Genomic DNA, 22014 nt, shown 5'->3' with positions numbered 1-22014 from the left:
ATGCAACTCTATCCAGTGCAAGCTGCTTCGTCTCCCAGCACCTACTGCAACCTACATCGTTCTGAATCTGCTTAGTGTATTCATCTCTTGGTCTCCCTCTACGATTTTTACCCTCCACGCTGCCCTCCGATCCTAAATTTGTGATCCCTTGATGTCTCAGAACATGTCCTATCAAGCGGTCCCTTCTTGTCAAGTTGTGCCACAAACCCCTCTTCTAACCAATTCTATTCAATACCTCCTCATTAGTTATGTGATCTATCCATATAATCTTCAGCGTTCTTCTGTAGCACCACATTTCGAAAGCTTCTATTCTCTTCTTGTCTAAACTATTTATCGTCCACGTTTTACTTCCATACATGGCTACACTTCATACAAATACTTCCAGAAACGACTTCCTGACAAATCTATACTCGATTTTAACAAATTTCTTTTTTTCAGAAACGTTTTCCTTGCCATAGCGTCTACATTTTATATCCTCTCTACTTCGACCATCATCAGTTATTTTGCTCCCCAAATAGCAAAACTCCTTTACTACTTCAAGTGTCTCATTTCCTATAATTCTCTCAGCATCACCCGACTTAATTCGACTACATTCCATTATCCTCGTTTTGCTTTTGTTGATGTTCATCTTATATCCTCCTTTCAAGACACTGTCCATTCCGTTCAACTGCTCTTCCAAGTCCTTTGCTGTCTCTGACAGAATTACAATGTCATCAGCGAACCTCAAAGTTTTTATTTCTTCACAGTAAAAAACGAATATAACATGTAAGTGGCAAACAGCGAACAATCACTTGTTTTCAGATGGTGGTTTCACTCTGGAACCCCTAGGAGACAGTTTTCAGCCACCGATCATGTCATACTATATACTTTTAAGCATCTTCGCGTTTTCCCTACACAAAATTCTACGTCTCTGCACTTCCATAAACTTATTAAGCCTAAAACGGATTATAGTCCTAAAAACAACCAAAAAGGGCCTAATCACAGGCAAAAATGAGCCTTAAATTCAATAAATTTTGTATCACAACTGCATAGAGTCAGAATTGTTTCATTTCAATAATACTCATTCGAGTAGCAGCACAAACTCAAATTTACGTTGACATAAGTTAGATTACTTACTTTTACTTGAAATGATCTCAATATGGTCACTGTAAAAAGCAAACCACCACCACATGTCATTCTCCTCCAAACACTTAGCATAGTCTCCGCACCGACCGTTCTTTGAACAGAAAGCTGTTAAGTGACTACTGCAAGGCACTACTTTCGTAGAAGTACCTCAGTGTGCTACTAGAAGTCTCAGTCTTGCAGTAGCATAGGTAGTTTCATGCTAAGAGCACTGGTACATAAAATTAAAATGGTGGTTTCAGACAGAAACTACTGGGGCTCAAAGGGTTAAATAACTAGCTTTACACAGCAGCTGTAATGACCAATGTTTTCAGTCAAGACAGTTTGAGTATAAATCTCTACTCGGGGATACTATCTTCGTTTTTCCTCGTTTTCCCGTGTGTCACAACTGCACGTTCTCCCATGTAGAACAGGTACCGACGGCTACGGCGGTACCGACCGCTACGGCTATATCGGATGACTGATTAAGAAACTGTCTTTCTAAAAAGAAAAAAAACCTTTCCATGCCTACCTGCAATGGGATCAAACGCCATACTTTTGGACTGGTTGTCTGTCACTTCCCCACTGAGCTATCGAGTCACATGAAAGAGAAGAAGCTGGGAGAGAGCTGCTTTGGGGGAGGGTACTCACCCCGGTCCTCTTGCGAGCGTCGGCGCCGGCTGGAAGCGCGGCGGGGTGGTTGGAGCGCTGCTGGACCCACTTGAGCATGGCGGCATCGCGGGGCGGCGGGGGGCGACCTCACTGCTGGCGGCGCATCTGCGGCGCGACACCACACTCAGCCACAAGCACAAACAACTAACTGCACTCGCCTGCAGACCGAGTCACCAACAGCTCCAAGCATAGGCAAACACCACCACTACCCATTTGCTTTCCGGAGTTGATCTCTCGCACAGGGTGGAGGGCAGGAGGAGGAGCAGAAGAAGAAGGAGGAGGAAGAGGAGGAGGAGCAGAAGAAGAAGGAGGAGCAGGAGGAGGAGGAGGAGGAGGAGGAGGAGGAGGAGGAGGAGGAGGAGGAGGAGGAGCAGAAGGAGGAGGAGCAGAAGGAGGAGGAGGAGGAGGAGCAAAAGGAGGAGGAGCAAAAGGAGGAGGAGGAGGAGGAGCAAAAGGAGGAGGAGCAAAAGGAGGAGGAGGAGGAGGAGCAAAAGGAGGAGGAGCAAAAGGAGGAGGAGGAGGAGGAGCAAAAGGAGGAGGAGCAAAAGGAGGAGGAGGAGGAGGAGCAAAAGGAGGAGGAGGAGGAGGAGCAAAAGGAGGAGGAGGAGGAGGAGGAGGAGGAGGAGGAGGAGCAAAAGGAGGAGGCGGAGGAGGAGGAGCAGCAAAAGGAGGAGGAGGAGGAGGAGCAAAAGGAGGAGGAGGAGGAGGAGCAAAAGGAGGAGGAGGAGGAGGAGCAAAAGGAGGAGGAGGAGGAGGAGCAAAAGGAGGAGGAGGAGGAGGAGGAGGAGGAGCAAAAGGAGGAGGAGGAGGAGGAGGAGGAGGAGCAAAAGGAGGAGGAGGAGGAGGAGGAGGAGGAGGAGGAGCAAAAGGAGGAGGAGCAAAAGGAGGAGGAGGAGGAGGAGCAAAAGGAGGAGGAGGAGGAGGAGGAGCAAAAGGAGGAGGAAAAGGAGGAGGAGGAGCAAAAGGAGGAGGAAAAGGAGGAGGAGGAGGAGGAGGAGGAGGAGGAGGAGCAAAAGGAGGAGGAGGAGGAGGAGGAGCAAAAGGAGGAGGAGGAGGAGGAGGAGCAAAAGGAGGAGGAGGAGGAGGAGGAGCAAAAGGAGGAGGAGGAGGAGGAGCAAAAGGAGGAGGAGGAGGAGGAGCAAAAGGAGGAGGAGGAGCAAAAGGAGGAGGAGGAGCAAAAGGAGGAGGAGGAGCAAAAGGAGGAGGAGGAGCAAAAGGAGGAGGAGGAGCAAAAGGAGGAGGAGGAGCAAAAGGAGGAGGAGGAGCAAAAGGAGGAGGAGGAGCAAAAGGAGGAGGAGGAGCAAAAGGAGGAGGAGGAGCAAAAGGAGGAGGAGGAGCAAAAGGAGGAGGAGGAGCAAAAGGAGGAGGAGGAGCAAAAGGAGGAGGAGGAGCAAAAGGAGGAGGAGGAGCAAAAGGAGGAGGAGGAGCAAAAGGAGGAGGAGGAGCAAAAGGAGGAGGAGGAGCAAAAGGAGGAGGAGGAGCAAAAGGAGGAGGAGGAGCAAAAGGAGGAGGAGGAGCAAAAGGAGGAGGAGGAGCAAAAGGAGGAGGAGGAGCAAAAGGAGGAGGAGGAGCAAAAGGAGGAGGAGGAGCAAAAGGAGGAGGAGGAGCAAAAGGAGGAGGAGGAGCAAAAGGAGGAGGAGGAGCAAAAGGAGGAGGAGGAGCAAAAGGAGGAGGAGGAGCAAAAGGAGGAGGAGGAGCAAAAGGAGGAGGAGGAGCAAAAGGAGGAGGAGGAGCAAAAGGAGGAGGAGCAAAAGGAGGAGGAGGAGCAAAAGGAGGAGGAGGAGCAAAAGGAGGAGGAGGAGGAGGAAAAGGAGGAGGAGGAGGAGGAAAAAAACTATAGTAGGTCAGAGCAGTGTAGATGGCGTCAAATCGAACTAACGTTTCTGAATAACCACAGGTCGGAAGTTGACCATCGACGTTTATACGATTATTCTGGAATTCACAAATAAGTTAGGAAGAAAAAATTGTACAGGTGTTGGCACAAAAATTATATTTATTTTCAACATATCGCGGTCCTGTCACCAACTGTATAAATATTAATTTTGATTTTAAACCAACAGCCGCAGTTGCAGGGATTACCTAGATTTACCTAGGTTTCATTCGGGATAAGCCAACCTTCGTCAGAATAGAAGTAACTACCGTCTTTCCATAGAGGACATCGTCAAGCTAAAACTACAAATCCATAAATCATCATCAGATTGTGAGAACTTATCTGAAACTGCCTCGGCCCCACTTCGCGACCGCGATGCGGCAGCTACGAGTGCTGTACTGGAACTGACCGTAATGTCATGACGCCCGCCTAGGCGGACACACTACCTTGCACCTGTGCAGAAACTGTGTGATGGGTACATGTTGGGACAAGACGCGAACCTAACTAGTCAATACGACGTTCATGCGTTGTCCATAGCTAAGCAAATGCTTAACATTTACGTCTAAAAAAAATAAAAAATAAAAGACCTAGTCATAGTAATGACGAAGTTGGCTTTATATTATCCTTCCCACTCCTAAGTTCTTTAAGGTGATTAAACTTCGTGCTGAAGCACAACATTTTCATAGACAGGCCACACGTTGTAAACACGTGATGTCTTCCTTATGTCATGACCAATGAATACTTCATAAATTTTAAGACAGTCGATCTTATTTTGCACAGGATAACATATACGCCGTTTTCCTCACCTGTACCTTTCTTTTATATCACTTTACTAGTAAATTCAACGTCAGGAGTTAGGTTCGCGTCTTGTCCGAACAAGTATCCATCACACAGTTTATGCGCAGGCGCAAGGTAGTGTGTCCGCCTAGGCGGGCCTCATAACGCTACGGTCAGTTCCAGTACAGCACTCGTGGCTACCGCATCGCGGTCGCGAAGTGGGGCCGAGGCAGTTTCTGATAAGTTTTTACAATCTGACGATAATTTATGGATTTGTTGAAAAATGGCTCTGGGCACTATGGGACTTAACATCTGAGGTCATCAGTCCCCTAGAACTTAGAACTACTTAAACCTAACTAACCTAAGGACATCACACACACCCATCCCGAGGCAGGATTTGAACCTGCGACCGAAGCAGTCGCGGGGTTCCAGACTGAAGCGCCTAGAACCGCACGGCCACCGAGGCCGGCTATGGATTTGTAGTTTTAGCTTGACGATGTCCACTATGGGCAAACGGTTGTAACTTTTATTCTGAAGAAGGTTGGGTTATCCCAACTGAAACCGAGGTAAATCTAGGTAATCCTTGCTACTGAGGCTGTTGGTTTAAAATTAAAATTAATTTTATTTATTCTCTTCCAGTTACGGTACTGGCAACCATCTTCACAGGAGATGCACATCAACTGATCAAAAATGCATCTCTATCATATACGGCTACAAATGGCATCCGAGAATATGTTTGGAGCACAGCGCTGTATGGTAGAGAAAGACGGGCTGTGGGAAAACCAGAACAAAAGAGAATCGAAGCATTCGAGATGGCGCGTTACAGAAGAATTTTGAGTAAGATAAGGGACGAGGTGGTTCTCTGGAGGATCGCTGAGGGAAACAATATACGGAAAACACTGACAAGAGGGAGGGATAGGATGACACGGCATTTGTTAAGACATTAGAGAATAACTTCTACCAGGAGCTGCAGAAAGTAAACTGCAGAGAAAGACAGAGATTGGAATACATCCAGCAAATAATGGGGGACGAACGTTGCAAGCGCTACTCTGAGATTATGAGCTTGGCCCAGCAGAGAAATTAGTGGCGGGCAGCATAAGCCCAGTTGGAAGACTGAAGCTAAAAAATAATTCAATTTATCTACCTGCATATCCTCCACATCTCCGTTTCATTTTCGTTGCGGTCAGAATTACATTTTTCCATTCTAATTTGTTCCCTGATCATTTTTTGTTTGTTTTTATATCTCTCTTCGTAATTCTAAATATGCACCTTGCCACTGCTCGCTCAGACCCCTCACTTTTTGAATCATTTTGGCAGTGAAAGTTCATGACAGGCTGGCATAAATTTAAAATAGTAATATACCCCTATTGTCAAATCATCTCTTCCTCCTAGTTCTTCGAACAACGCCTATGTTCTGCGCAAGAGGCAGTGTGAGTCGATCTGCAGGTGAGAGGAGGCAGAAACGAGAAGTATCGACAAAGAAAACAGGTTCTTTCTGTGCACATGAGGAAGATAATGAAGCAATTGAGTTTCTGCGTAGGGAGCGTCACTTCCTTAAAGAATGAAAATAACCGTGCTCTGCCTCCATATTCTTATATTTCACAAATAATCCTTGCGAGTTATCAACTTCACTGTTCTATATTTTGTCATTCGTCTAGCTGATGAACACGTGCTTTTAGCAAGAGGTGCGTTTTATACCTTCCATCCATCTATTGACTTTACCAGAACGGAGGTAGTCCAAGTATTACCAACTCGATAAAATTAAATAATTTTATTAGTTTGTTTGCAGGCACATCTCTACACCCCTGGCATACTTATTTCGTTGCCATCCGCTAGTACAGCCAAAACATAATTAATGGCCCCGCTCGTCTCTACTACTACAGTTTTGTTTAGGCTCCTGTAGCGGAACGTTACGGCATTGTGGCGAGGGTATTTCGTTGCATACCGGAACTGTAGACGTGTACCTCTGAAACTAAAATTTATTGTGTAGTTATTCACAGGTAACATTTAAAACTGACTACCTCTTGTAACTGTTGGACATCAGGAGAATCAGTATCATACTGCTTTTCATGGTCATTGTCCTCATAACAAGTAGCAGTTATTTCTGGCAGCCAACACCTCGGCTTGAGGAAAGAAATACTGTTTTACGTTTTGCCTGTAGCTGCCAGACTTAACAGAGGGTGGGTCCACGCCAGTGAAATTCTTTAAACTTGGTAATTATTTCAAGAGGTGATGGCCCACAGTTTGTGTTTGTATGAAAACTGCCATCTTATCATCTTGAGCTGCGCATAAAATCCTATATCCACGCAACCATTTGCAGTTGGCGGATCATCATCAGTCAGGTTCTAACAGTATTCACAGTTCCGTGTTAGGCGAAATACAAAATGATCATTGTCGTGACTATCGCCACCGCCGTCGTGATCATCATCATCATCATCATCATCATCAACATCATCAACAACAAATGAAAAAACCATGAATTAGGCACATCATAACGTAGATTACATCTTCGATGTACAAAAGCCGTACACTACCCAGCACTTTTTTTTGTTTTTTTTTTGCGGAGTGACGATGTACGAAGGGCGTTCAGTAAGTAATGCAACATGTTTTTCTGAAAGTAGGTTTGTTTTATTCAGCGTTCCAGTACACCATATTATTCCCACTCTTTTGGCTACAAAACCCTGATTTTCACTTCAGTGGGCCCAACAGATTGAAGTCGGAATATGCGGGATCCGGTATGTATGATGGATGAGAACCAACGGTACAATGAAATTTTGTGAGCTGCTCTCGAGTGCGTTCACTTGTGTGAAGCCTTGTGTTGACAATCGAGCAGTTCACTTGCCGACCAAGCTGAAGTAGTTTCTTCAGTTTGCTGAGTGTAGCACAATACATTTCAGAGTTGATCTTTGCACCATCAATGAGGACATCAAACAGAATAGGCCTAACTCCTTCTGACTCCCGGAAAACTCTCGAGATTTTACCGGTTGAGGGTGGATGGTGTGGTGCCATTTCAGGGACTACCGTTTTGTTTCTGGTTAGAAGCGATGAACCTGTGTTTCATTGCCTATAACGGTATTCGACAAAAAAAAAAATTGTCACCATCGACCTCGTAACGCGCAAGTAATTCTGCACAGACGCTCCTTCATTGCTCTTTATCGTCTTCTGTTAGACAGCGAAGAACCCAGCGGCACGCACCTTTCGAACTCCGCAGCTGGTAGACTCCTGTGTCAGCACTACCAACAGAGACGTCCAGTTATGCAGCGAGGTGTTTGTGATCCGTCGGTCACCTCGAATGAGAGTGTCCACACGTTCCAACACGTGGGAGATCGGACAGGTCGGCGCGACCTTGTTGCGATGATGACAGACGTTTCGTCCAACGACTCACCCTGCTTTTGCTCACTGCCAGGTCACCGTAGACATTCTGGAAGCGCCTATTAATATCTGCGATGCTCTAGTTTTCGCCCGAAAGAAACTGACAGTTCTTTGCTTGGAACACATCTACGTTACACACGCCACTTTGAAGGCACGTATAGCGCCGCCAACAATCGGAACCTTATGTAACCATAGGGTCTGAAGTGGGAATATTCCACGATTCCACAACAAGTTCCGCATTTTTTCAGCCTAACTGGCCGAGAAATAAAATGTGTAGCATACGTACTGAACGACTTCGCAATTTATATTACAACATAACAATGACTCTTCCATAGATTTTTCCATTTGATGATAATGATTTTATATTTCGCCTAACATGAAGCTGTGGATACTTTTATAAACGTGACGTTGGTCAGTAGACTGAATCTGGTTGTAAAAAAAAAAATCAGTATTTTATGATATCATCAGAATATGGGGTGATTTATTCATTATTATTCTCTTCTTTTTGCCGAATTTAGCCTTGAAAGATGTTTTAGATCGTTATAGGTGTTACATACATTGCCACTGCACCTACAACAATTGCTGGTCTTACTACATTAAGACGTGCAGTTTCTTCTAAGAACGAATAACATACACGGAACAGTGAAGTAGATATATTTTAAAAAACACAAACATACAAATGCGCGCGCGCCACACACACACACACACACACACACACACACACACACACACACACACACACACACAGAGAGAGAGAGAGAGAGAGAGAGAGAGAGAATTATTAGAGGGGGAGGAGGGGGGAAGAAGGGCTATAAGAGAAAATGGTTCAACGCCCGGCGCACCAAACAGAATTCAACCTGAACAACAAGGCAAACTGTCGAAACAATGTGTGAGGGTGACAGGAGCAATAGCAAGGTTCTGCAGGGACAAATATTTCGTGGCTACAGCGACAAAGCATACGGAATCAGTTCTTCGGTATACAGCTTTTATGGCTTAGAGTGAGTCTCTTAAACGGTGTCTTTGTTCTCTCCGGAATCTTAACGAGAAGTTTTGCTTCAGAAGTGCCGGGATACACCGGTTATAGGAACAAAGGACAGAATGAAAGTTGAAAACCTCTGCAAGGCACAAAGCACAGTAAGAGAAAATAAAGCACCTTCCACTATGAATCAAATAGCTGAACATGGAACGACATACCACAGCCTTGTCTACAATTGACAAAAGAAACTGCCTGAAGATGGAAGGCTGCCCAGAAGATTGTTTCTGAGAAAGTGCAAGCGTGAAACAGATGCGTTAACTTTATTAGTCATTTCACAGACGGGCAGAGTAATATCCTAAGAAGATTGTGGAGCTATCGAGTGTGCTGCGAGAGGGGTTCTCGATAAATCTTAGCTAGGTGAAAAGGCTATCTCCGTCGCGTATTCAATATAGACTTTAAATGTAACATGGCCATTTTCAGTAGCCTTTATTCGTTTTGAATACAGTGGGTGCTAATTTGAATGACTAACCTGAACGAACACAGTATGTGATTCATACCTAATGGAAATCTTCAGATGTAAAAGTAACTTCGTGTGTACCGCAAGGATGTGTTTTAAGAAGATTACTTTTCAATATACATATATGTAGGGTAACTTTGGTAAATGACAAACTATAGGAAGTAATCTCCGAGAGGGTAAGGAGCACAAAATGTCATTTGGGCATGCGAGTGGAAATTCATCCCAACGGAGGTGTACGCACTTGTAGGTGGAGAGATCAGTACATTAAAATGGATCACAAAACAGTCTCGCCCGCAAAAACATTTATTTCGATGGTAATAGTCGATGTTTAAACACCCTCAGACCCTCACACCATGATGGTAGGCGGAAGTGGTGGATGTCCCGTTCCATTCGCTGTTACCACCATGGTATGAGGATCTGAGGATGGTCGAACACTGACGGAAACCGATTCCCATTGAAACAAATGATTTTGCGGTCCAGCCTGTTTTGCGATTCATTCTTAAGTACTTTTAGCTAGAGCGCTGTCTCTCCACGAGTGATGTTCCCATAAAGTACCAGAGATAAAAGTAATTAATGCCCACTTTCAAAAGGAGTGACCTAACCGGCTTACCGGCTTGCAGAGGAGGCAGGGCCGAGGCGGGTAAACCGCAGCCCCAACCACCCATACCGAAAGTAGTACATACGTTATTTCTCAGAATTAAAACCACTTTCTCGGAGGAAACGAGGTATCAGTTCAACCTTCTGTACGTCGTCCGCCAATATTAGAGGCAAACAATCCTGAAACCATGCTTAGCGTGGACAGCCAGGAGGGTGGCCCTTCCCGAACTTATTTATTCTCGTTGGGATACCTGAATAATGCTTCTTAGGAAGCCCCCGCCCAGGATGTGTTTACCATACTCTCCTGGCCACCAGATTTTCCGAATTTTAACCCAATCGAGGATCTTCGTTGGCGCTATGGATCCTCAACCGAGGAACTTAGCGCAGCTGGCCACGGTCCTGGAGTCGGCATGGCTCTACATTCCTGTCGGTACCTTCCAGAACCTCACGACACTCTTCTTGCACGTTTGCGCTGCGGAAGACTGTAAATTCACGCTTTCGACAGATGGTCACAACGTGACTGGACTGTGCATAATTAATTCTGTTGTATTACAAAAAATTAACATGCTTTTTTCGCATCATTATTTGCTGAATTTTTAATATGGGGTACTTCGGCACCGCGGATAGGGTTAATGTAATACTGGGATGGACAGTATTTGAGGGTTAAGCACATGCGTCGTCGTATTCAACCATAAGCCTCGCATAATGTTAAGCTACTTTCAACATCTTCTGAAACTATAGAGTTGTGTTACTTTTTTGAACGCCCCAAACCCGTTCTTTCCGCGTGTTATCTTCGGTGACAGACGAAGCGGGAGCTACCTGGCGGTACAGCTCAACCCTGGACTCTCGCCAGCAATGAGTCAGGCACCTCGCCAGAGATACGGCCTCATCGTGGTCCCTGGTCCGGCCGTAAAGATAAAGCACGAATAAGCGACTAGCGCGGCGAGAAATTAAAACCGCCACATTTTTCACGTGCACTGGAGTTCCTGGCGACAGTTTTAGTGGCCACGCGTCCATTAGAGGCACCATTAGGTTTCGACGCCATACGAATTACGCCGCGGGCCCCGTGCAGACCAGCGAGGGTCCGATCTGCGAGCAACTTAGGCTTCGAAAATCACCAGGCCACTCCATAGAGTTGCCTTGTGGTCAGCAGTCACAGCACAGAAGGATTCAAGTCGTATTTCAGTGACGGCACAGTAAGTTGTTCTGATTGCATGCAGCAGAGACAGTTTTAAGTACTGGAGAGATCTGACCATAGATTGGTCCACAGGCTCAGAAGCTCGTTGCCAACAAGGTGCACAAATCTCTGTTCACAGTAATTCAGGCTCTTAATTTACGGAGGAAATTAATTTTGTACTCTTGATGACACATACCGAGCCTACAAAGCGACAAACGGAATTAACAGTGGGATACAAAGTTACATGGTCGACCACGTGATGTATGAACACTGATGATGTGGACGAACCCAACGAGATGGTGTCACCAAACGATGCTATCGGTTAGTGGATCCTTTACGTTTTATGTATGACGAGATAGTAAAACTAGGGTATGCAGTTAACCCAAAGGTTGGTTTTAACGCCACAGTGCTGCACTGTGCGTCGTGCTATTGGAAAAAGGGGGGGGGGGGGGAGGGAGGCATGTCGTTGCCTTCCTCCGACCATTGCACTGACTGACTGACTGACTGACTGACCATGGTAGTTACAGGGATACCTACAGTTCGACATGGACTCCGAACCAGGATGTACCTCTGGATTCGCTCACGAAACGAAACTGCCAGAGATGAGAAAAGGTGATAACTAACAGACGTAAAAACTTGGTCGGGATGAAAGCCCAGAGGTTTAGGTTCGTGTATTACGAAAGATTTTAAACAATAAGCTACATGTTGACAATTTGATTGATTTACATTTCTCTGTACTATACTTCGTCTCTAAATCAATCGCTACCAGACGATTTCGTATGGCTAGCTGCCAGACACACTGTACAGGCCGCGTCTGGGGGTACTGGCGGTTGTAATGTCCCCACAGAAAATACCCTCTACCACGCACCAATTAATCATTTTCAATCAAACCATCCACATTCATTCACTTTGGAAAAGTTATCTGATCTGATTTTCTCGTAATATATGCGGCGACAGCTCGACGACGCCAAAGTATTTTCTAGTGCGTTTATTCTTTGAAATAACAGATGCATATATGCATTCTCCATGGTTGTGAGAGTGGTAACTAGGACAGCTTCTGGAGTATCTGTTGAGGGACTGACGCGTTTCTGAGAGATACATATTCTGCCTTTCTTCTCGCTAAAGCGAGCCAATTAACATTTGTACCACTAGCGGTTTGTTTGAAGAGAAAGAGACTGTAAAAGGAAAATAATTAAGGCGTGGAATCACCGGAGATCTGGACATGTAATGGAGATGGATTTAATACACGATTTCCTCCATAAATAAGGTTTGTGACTTTTTTGTTCTGGAGTGAATGAACGAATGAGTTTTTTTTAATCATTTGATGATCACGTTGGCCCTGTAATTAGTGGGGAAGTTTCAGCTGTGTCGAAGAGAGCCTGCAATCACAGAGTGTGTTAAATCGTCCAAAAAGGCTTCGTACACATCTGGAATTCGCTATCTTTCGTAAAAGGAACAAATTGTCCACACGATTGATTCTCCCGACTGACTGCAGTGTTTAACAGTAATAATAAATTTAAAGATCTCTTACAGCAAGCCAGCCGCTGATTACCAAGACGAAGGACTCCACCAAAGATTCTATTTGGCTGATTTCACGTAATGAAGAATTATATTAAAAACTGTACATAGATAAAGGAGAGAAAGAGAGAGAGCGAATGAAAATAGAGAATACCAATAATCCTCCATTAGTCTAATTTTCCGCCTGTCTCATCACGGATCAGCCAAGAACGGGGAGGGCCTTACTTTACTGTATAGATTTGTGTGAAGGTGAAGGGATCTTAAAGGAAACAGACACACGTCTATACAGACAAGACACTACACAGAGATAGCGGCTAGCTGCATTTATCATCTATTCTTAGATAAAGAGACGGCGACTTATTATCCGAACATTTAAAAATGTTAAACGGTCTGTGTTAAAGATGGGAGAGAGGTGGGTTGTGAGCGTCTGAAAGGAGGCCAGTTTGAGACGAAAACGGAGAATTAAAAGAAACTTACGGTACATCGTGCAACTTTCCTTGCGAAGGGACTCGTCCGGGATGGGCTGTTAAGGCGTCCGCCAGTTTGGCTGTTTGCAAAGTACGGAAATAGGAAGGAGAGAAAAAAAAAAGGTTCAAGTCAGAACTAGGTGGTGGGCTCTCGGAGAGAGCAAAGCAGGAAAGAAACCAAGAGCGAAACCAGGAGAGGGAAGCGACAGCGTTGTTCTCCCCAGGACGCGGTAAGAACCACAAGGTAAACTCCCCATCGCAGCGCCCTCAGCTTTACTGGTAAAATGGTCCAGAGGATAGCCCGTCACAAACTGAACACAGATCAAGCACGGAAACAGGAAGGAGGTGTACTGAACTGTTAAAAAAAGCAAAATAGAAACAGTGAGCGGTCCAAGTGCAACACTGAGCGTAAATCACCAGCCGCAGCGTCGTGGTTAATTAGTCACAGTGAGAGACTGTGAAGCGGACGAGCCGTGTTCAAAATTATCTCCTTCCATTTATTTTATGAACTGTCGGCCCGGTCACTGAAATGTTTGCTCTCTTTCTGTAGTCTTCGCCGTTGTCATATATTATTATAGAATGTGAGTCAAGTGGTACGAATACGTTACCGTCGCAAGTAAACGTGATGAACAGCGAGAGCAGGCGAGATACCACACAAATGTCTCACAGAAATGAAAACAATAAATAAACGGGCGTGAACTATGTCACAACAAAGAAATTCACGAGTCAAAACTTCCAAAACGGAACGCAACGTTAAAAACATATGTTTTGACGGAGCACAGGCTGCGTTCATTTGTTGCAGCTTGTGTGATACAGAATTTTGTTTTCGTCATGTCCTTGAGTGTGATCAAATTCACGCGAACACCTGTATCGGGCAAGGACGCGTATCTCACTCACCAGACGTACGAATTAGATGCGTCGCCGAGTCATTCCAATCATTACTGTCATTAATGCCGCGTATGACACACCAGACACGTTTTCCAGTGAGGATTCGGTTGACTTGTCGCTATGTCATCAAAGGTTTGCGGTTCCCAATTCGAAAGCAACTTCTTTTCGGCTGCTAATGAAGTAGTTGTGCAGAATCAACTGTCAGAGGTCCCCTCCTCACACCCCACTATTGCAAACGGACGTCACACCACGACACAGATACAATTTGAATAAAGCGCACAGCGGGAAAAAAAATGGCACCAGGCAGGTCCGAACACGGCTCGCCGGCTTGGCAGTCCAACATCGTGACCACTTAATCACAACGATCGTGCTCTCCCAGCCTGCTCTATATACTGCACTTCTTGTCCTTAGACCGTTCACCGTTCCTATTTTGCTTTTTTTTCACAGTCCAGTTCACCACCTTTCTGTTTTCAGGCTTGATCTGTGTTCAGTTTTTTTACAGGCTGTCCACTGGACCATCTTACCACTGAATCTGAAAGGAGTGCGATGGGGAATTTTCCTTCTTAGGCCTCCAATTGTGAGACAGGTGGCGTGGGCAGTTTCAGTGGGCTGAAAGCATACCCTGTCAACGGCTTTTACCAGAACGGATAGTTTCTGACCTGAAGGGACATGCCTGTTGGTCACGTAGGCTCTGCAAGAGCTGATGCTGTGTTCCAAGTCTGTAGCTCGGGTGCAGCCACATGTATGATGGAAAATTTGTAAGATCCATAAATTAGCAACAACACTGATTAGGCACAATTACAATATACTAAATGGTTGAAAACACACACGAACCGACGGGATGCTCTTTATCTGGTAACACAATCCACCGTTACAAACAAGGCGAACATCACATCCAACGTGTCGCTACTGCTTTTGAGTAGTACTTTTTCACTTCACTAATTACACATGAAAAATGCGCCCCAAAAAAATACTACCTCTTGTGATTTTACCCGCTGACCTGGTACTCAGTTTTTCTTCATCATAAGATAAATTCAAATTCACAACGTGATCTTCAGCAACGAACAACGGAAAATTTTAATTAAGTGTGACGTATGAAAAAGACCTCTGCAACAAGAGAATGTGATCCGACATACTTGTATTCTATGCGTAGACAATGGACGACCCTGATGACTCAAAATACAGTACCTAGGGCGGAAGATGTTTTGTGCCACATGTACTGTCTTTGACACCTGTGTGTGTATTCCTTACGGACTGAAGAGTACAGCTAAGAGAAGAATGAAACTTTAAGCGGTTCTGTTAGAAATGCGCTAAGATCACCGTGATCACTCGACGGAAAAATGGATATTTTAAAATCTATATACCGTCGAAACCTGGATATACTGTGCGGATGCATATTGACGCGCGCGCGAGAGAGAGAGAGAGAGAGAGAGAGAGAGATGTCTCTATTGGATCTCCCTGCACATTTATGCTAACAACTACAATTTATTCACGTTCTGAGCCGACTGTCACTACCTGCACAAATCGTGCCTCTGTCTTCATACAAACAGAAACACCCGCGAACTGCCTCACGGAGTTTCCCATGTTATCCAATAAGATTCTTACACCGTGTGTCTAATAATTCCTAGGTGTTACGGAGGGGAGTTAGTAAATAGAAGTTCTGATAAGGAGCCCATGTCCAGAGATGAAGTGTGGATTAAAAAATCAGTATGAAGATTTGATTACATTCAAAATTCCCGCTTCACGGTACGCACGTAGCGGAGACAATGAGCTGTGACCTGCGTGCTGTAGGTGAACGTGACTTGGACAATGTTTCGAGCGTTGTCTTCTACGCGACGAACGATCCCCTGTTCAAAGTCTATAGTGCAGCGCGCCCGTGGGACACAACGCCAACTCTCTTAGTTTCCAATGTATCAGTTTCTCACAGCCGTTGCTGTGGTCCAACAAAGGTGCTGCGCGATGTCGTAATTGTAACAGGGACTGAAGACTGCGTACTCAGCTTGCGTGCGAACCGTGAAGTAGGAGATTTAAAAGTCATTCGATTTCCGGCGGGGTCAGGGATTTTCTCTGTCTCGTGATGACTGAGTGTTGTGTGATGTCCTTAGGCTAATTAGGTTTAAGTAGTTCTAAGTTCTAGGGGACTGATGACCATAGATGTTAAGTCCCATAGTGCTCAGAGCCATTTGAACCATTTAAAAGTCATCCGATCTTAAACCTTTTTTTATGCGCAAGGTACATTTTCGGACATGGGTTCCTTATCGAAACATCTGAGTCTCCTCAACAGACCCTAGAAGCATGTAATAGGAATTTTGAATCATAGAGTACATTTTAAACCGAACAGTCGAAGTCAGCGAGTTTTTGTTTTTGTTGCTTTAAGGGGAGAAGGACGTCAAACGGGCCGACTTTGAGCAGGAGAGGCACCACAGGACATTTTAATTTCCACTGTCTATACTTTTACAAATAAATTCATAAAACTTCCTGGCAGATTATAACTGTGTGCCCAACCGAGACTCGAACTCGGGACCTTTGCCTTTCCCGGGCAAGTGCTCTACCAACTGAGCTACCCAAGCACGACTCACGCCCCGTCCTCACAGCTTTACTTCTGCCAGTATCTCGTCTCCTACCTTCCAAACTTACAGAAGCTCTCCTGCAAAATTCGAGTCTCGGTCCGGCACACAGTTTTAATCTGCCAGGAAGTTTCATATCAGCGCACATTCCGCTGCAGAATGAAAATCTCATTCTGGAAATTCATAAAACTTTGTCAGCATGACCAGGAAGGATTCAGAATTCACACTCATAGCAGTGGAAGTTCGAAAACATAAAGTAATTTTTTTTTTACATGTGAAATTTCATCATTTTTTCACTTACTAATGGCAGCATTTGTTGCTATAGGTACACTTTTCTTCGTAAGTAAGAGATGGTTCGATAAATTTTGCACAGCATACAAACCATACTCAAGGGTGTACGAAACTCTAGAATTTTCCAAATCTATTAAAAACTGTGGTAAAAATAAGGTAATTAACTACAAAATTTGTGTTTTTTCTAAACACCAAGTTTAAAATACAACAGATCATTCGTTTTTTCATAAATTAAACAAATTTTAGAGTTTCATACACCTGTGAGTATGATATGTATGCTGTGCAAAATTCATCGAAGAATCTCTGTAACTTATGAAGAAAAATGTACCTATAGCAACAAATGCAGCCATTAGTAAGTGAAAAAATGATGAAATTTCACACATAAAAAAATTATTTTGTTATGTTTTCGAACTTCCACTGCAATGAGTGCGAATCTTGAATGCTTCCTGGTGATGCTGACGAAGTTTTATGAAATTATTTATAAAAGTATAGACACTGGAAATTAAAATGTCCTCTGATGCCTCTACTGCTCCAAGTCGGCCCGTTTGACGTCCTACCCCCTTAAGTCGGAAGACTAGCTTGCTACAGTTGTCTCCACTATTCAAGCCTCTTCATTTCTGCGTAACTACTGTAACCTATATGTATCTGAACCAGCTTACTGCATTCAAGCATCTGCCTCCCTTCACAAATTCTAGGTTTTACCTTACATTACTGTTGATTAATTACAAACCAGCGGATTTTGACGAAGAGCTTCAATAGCCAAGGTTCAAGTTTTGATTATTCAGCAAGACAGTAAAGGCGACGGCTTCGGCATCAGCGCCGTGATAAAACGCTCCCTGGCGGGCGGCGGTTGTGATTGATGGGGCGCTATCCCTCCTCGAGACAAGGCAAGTGCGAGGAACAACGCGGGGCGAAGTTAGTGGCTCGCGGGTCAGACGCCCGCTGGCGGCGCTGAGGAGAAATTACCGACAACGCTCCCAACTCAGCATCCATCACAGGCGCGGGCAGAGAAGAATGGCCTGGCACTTACACACTCGCCTCGCACGTGTAGCGCGTAGCGCCAGATCGACAAATGAAGCGCAGCAGTGCAGCCCGAGCAACACGTTGTGCTACACTGGAGGAACGACCAGTATCATGTTCCCAACAAACTGCGACCATCTATTTCGCAGGCTATGGCGTCTACCTTCGATAAAAACTGGAAATGTAGCACCACAGGGCTCTTCGCCGCGATTCAGAACTTACTCTTATTAAACGTAACCGTCACAACGGATGTTATTTTGGCAAGGAACGTGTAAGCACCAATCAAAGTCAGTTCCATACCCAGAGTACGAACGTAGGAGGCAGATGCGGGAATTCCACGTTACTTTCAAAGTGGAGGTTGTCTCTTGGGCGTTTTGTTATGAAGTGTGTGCCTGCATCATGAGGATGAGTGGAAAGTACTGAGTGCTCGTAAGGTGTCAAGTTGTGTTGCGAAACTGAGCTAGCTCTTTTGGTCCATGACACACGAAGCGTCGTACACAAAGGCGTCTAGATTGAAGCTGTGTTCCTAGACTAGACTGGGCTGCCAAGACTGATACTCTTACTATCTAGGATGGACTGACTGGACAATCTATTTGTACCAGGCTCAGAGCACACCACATTGGAGACTAAAGAAGGAAGATCCATTGCATAGACCAGAAGCATAAAAATTTAACACCATCGTCTTCGTATCCTTCAGCGACCCAGGCAGTGTGTTTATGAACAATTTGCCTCCATTTTGCTCAGTCTCTATATACTTCTTGTCTTGATACTTTTTCCCAGTTTTCTTCTCTAGTATTCAGGTCTTCCTTGACCTAATCCAGCCAACTTTTTCCTTTGTCATCCCAAAGGTCTTTACCCCTGCACGTTTCTATCCAAGTATTGTTTTGCAGGCAGTTATCTTTGATCCTCTTCATATATCCAAACAATTCGAGCGATACAGTATTCCGTCTCCTAATCATTCACAGATCCACTTGCATAGTAAGAAATGTAGAAAAGGTGTAAAGCTGATTGTTAGAAATTAAACCGATGTGTGTACTCTACATCTGTTGCTGAACGATCAGACTAAATGTTTGAACTTCTACATAATCGTGAATGTGTAAACAATCTGAAACCTTGGTGTTATCGTTCATAAATAGGTAATTGCAGGGTGGTGATGAGGTCCCATACTCCGAGCAGCGTAGGGAACGATGCGGGAGACCCGCACCGCCAACTAGGCAAGGTCCTGGCGGAGGTGGTTTGCCATTGCCTTCCTCCGACCATAAAGGGGATGAATCATGATGATAAAGACGCCACAACACCACCCAGCCATCTCGAGGCAGGGAAAATCCCTGACCCCGCCAGGAATCGAACCCGGGACCCCGTGCGCGGGAAGCGAGAACGCTACCGCAAGACCACGAGCGGTAATCGCAGGACGACGACCTCTATTCCACTGCACAATTAGTAATAGATGAAATGTTATCTTAATGACTTTTAGTCCGCCCCGGTAGCTGAGTGGTCAGCGTGACAGACTGTCAATCCTAAGGGCCCGGGTTCGATTCCCGGCTGGGTCGGAGGTTTTCTCCGCTCAGGGACTGGGTGTTGTGTTGTCCTAATCATCATCATTTCATCCCCATCGACGCGCAGGTCGCCGAAGTGGCGTCAAATCGAAAGACCTGCACCAGGCGAACGGTCTACCCGACGGGAGGCCCTAGCCACACGACATTTCCATTTCAATGACTTTTGAAGCTGTACAATACAGATGGATTTCTTTAATAGGCACCAGGGATTCTGTAGTGGAAAATGGGCTTACAAAACGAAACCTAGCTCACACGAAAATGAAGTATAATGAAATAAAGCCAGAACTGCTTACTTTACTTTATGCAAACACAGAGACACAAAAGCACACATTACACTACTTTAAAAGGAATGAGCACACTGAGAACGTGTTACCTTAGACATGGTAACAGACGAAGTCACTCCCCACAAACACGTCAACGTCACAGCTTGTTTCACCTAGAACCACTAACGTTGGCGTTCCGTACGGTCCCGTCCACGATCTGTGTGAATCCGCCGATCGAAACGCTTCATGGATGGTTTTGACATTCTACAACTTTTACCCTCAATCTTCAGGCATTTCAGAGTAAACAAGCACACGGCGTAGGATTGGTCAGCAGCTTCGATTCTAATTGCCATTCCACCAAGAAGAGCGCTATGAGGCCATGCACCAGACGTCCGGCTCAACATGCTAAACAACCTTCCAAAACAATAATTTCGTCCGCCTTCGGCCAATGCTGCTACTGACATGTGTTAGCAAAGACATTACTGTATCGATTACTTCCAGCCAACGGATTAATGGTCATGATCATCTGTTTATTACAATAAATAGCTGTCAGCCACAGCTGCGAGTCATGTTGAGTAAGTCAGCTACTGTTCGCGCAATAACATCAGCTGCCTTTACGTGTCTGCCTGTTCGCGTACGCGTAGCAACGTGATGTGCGCCCCACTCTACGGCCTTCTAACTTGTCCCAACGCACGATACGTCGCCATGTGGCAAGCAATACCTACAAAGGGATATGGACATAGGCACGCATCTATCAGCATGCTTTTGAAGTAGCTATACATTATACGAATTGTAGATTGTCCAACAAGAAGTGTGGAAGTATAAGCATTGTACTGATTACTTTTAATCATATCACGTAGCACGTACCAACCAATAAAACAATTTTCACCAATATGATGAAGTTCAAAAGTCAGAGTAAACAGCTTTTTCAAAGAGTAATGTTTCCCCTCTTCGTCAAAAGTATCTTTCACTGCATACATTCTAAAGGACCCTATGTTGTACCTCAGGAGTTCAAACTGTCTCCATATCAAACTTCACCGAAAGGGGTTCGGCGGATTAATCGTGAAAATAGAGGAGTGTTACTTTCGGGTTTATAATATCACTATGGATAAAACTTTCAATTATGGTCTCTCTTTTCATGATCTGATTTTGACGAACTAAAGCTTGCTAAAGCCATACTCAAGTAAGCTGCGAAAACACCACGAATATTGGAGGAGGAGATTAATATTTAACGTCCCGTCGGCAATGAAGTCATTAGAGACAGAGCAGAAGCTCAGATTTAGGAAGGGGGAGAAGGAAAGCGGCCCTTCGAAGGAACCACCCTGGCATCTGTCTTACGTAATTTAGGGAAATCACGAATATACCACGAAAAGTCGTCTTGCAGTTTTGGAGAAGCATCTTCAGACAGATAGACACGACAGTTTTACAAATTTATTATTGGTGTAGCCGAAGGCCATGGTAACAGGTAGGAGTATTTCTTCTTTAATTAAAGACTGCTAAGCACAAGTAAAGGCTTGATTAACTTATCGGTGGAATAATTTATAATTAATGTCTTCTCAAGAAGCGTAAATAAAGTTAGGTTTGTCAGTATACAATCCAGTGTTTAAAGCGGCTCACTCCAGACACCTATAAACAGCCCCAGTGAAACCTGAGGGCATCCAGTAACGAACCAAGAACAAAAAGACTACGTAACTTGTGGCTTCGGCAGTAGCAGCGTAGTGCAGATAGTATTTCATCGGCACGCGGCCCCAGGCAACGCACAGTACTACTAAACGAGAGGGGGTCGGGTTCAGCGCACCCGTGTCGCTTAATGAATTATGTGAGGAGATAATTCGCGGAGATAGCAAGGCTGCCGATCGGGGCTGACCTCGGCTGTGGGTAGTCTGCACGCCGCTAATCGCTAATTACCTCAGCCCTCAGCGAACACACGCACCACGACGAAGATCCACTCCTGAATATGGATAAACTCTCCCCGTTGTCCGTTGCTGCTTCAGCTTTCTGCGTCGAACCACCCTTGCGATAGTCCATACGGCGACAGAAGATGCTTGAAACGAAGTGAGCTTTGCTTACCGCGCCCAATCAGCAACGACATTTTTGTCCAAGATTCTATGACAACGTCTCGGCGTTCCTGCAGTTGTAGGCAAGGCGGTGAAATTCGTACAGAGACCTCGGTTCGCAACCAGTCTACTTGAAGTGGCGAATAGGTTTAACAATCCATCGTCTCGTTTTCTTACTGGAGAATCTCAAGTCCGCTACATTTGTTTCAGTTTCGTTCAAAATAGAAGCTAGTTTGATAGTATTGTGTTCCTTATCACGACTGTACGCTACTCTCCATTAAAATTGCTACACCACGAAGATGACGTGCTACAGACGAGAAATTTAACC

The 22014-nt window shown here is 45.0% G+C and overlaps 2 protein-coding genes across 2 annotated transcripts in view; one reads left to right on the top strand and one right to left on the bottom strand.

Moving 5' to 3' along the window:
- LOC126416184 (rhophilin-2) overlaps positions 1 to 22014 on the bottom strand; it is a 461568-nt gene that overhangs the window by 322073 nt on the left and 117481 nt on the right. The window contains exon 2 of the mRNA XM_050083765.1: positions 1753 to 1878. Within this exon, the coding sequence (XP_049939722.1) occupies positions 1753 to 1830 (78 nt within the window). The 5' untranslated portion in view covers positions 1831 to 1878. The remainder of the gene's footprint in view (positions 1 to 1752; positions 1879 to 22014) is intronic.
- LOC126417000 (golgin subfamily A member 6-like protein 22) lies at positions 1829 to 10812 on the top strand. The gene is made up of 5 exons (XM_050084887.1): positions 1829 to 1885; positions 2016 to 2236; positions 2286 to 2604; positions 2658 to 3616; positions 10686 to 10812. Exons 1-5 carry the CDS (start codon positions 1829 to 1831, stop codon positions 10810 to 10812), a joined length of 1683 nt encoding a protein of 560 aa, XP_049940844.1.

This window comes from Schistocerca serialis, chromosome 8 (assembly GCF_023864345.2).
Source record: "Schistocerca serialis cubense isolate TAMUIC-IGC-003099 chromosome 8, iqSchSeri2.2, whole genome shotgun sequence".
Lineage (NCBI taxonomy): Eukaryota > Metazoa > Arthropoda > Insecta > Orthoptera > Acrididae > Schistocerca > Schistocerca serialis.
The sequence above is the reverse complement of the archived record's forward strand: the minus strand, read 5'-3'. Positions and strand labels throughout refer to the sequence as shown.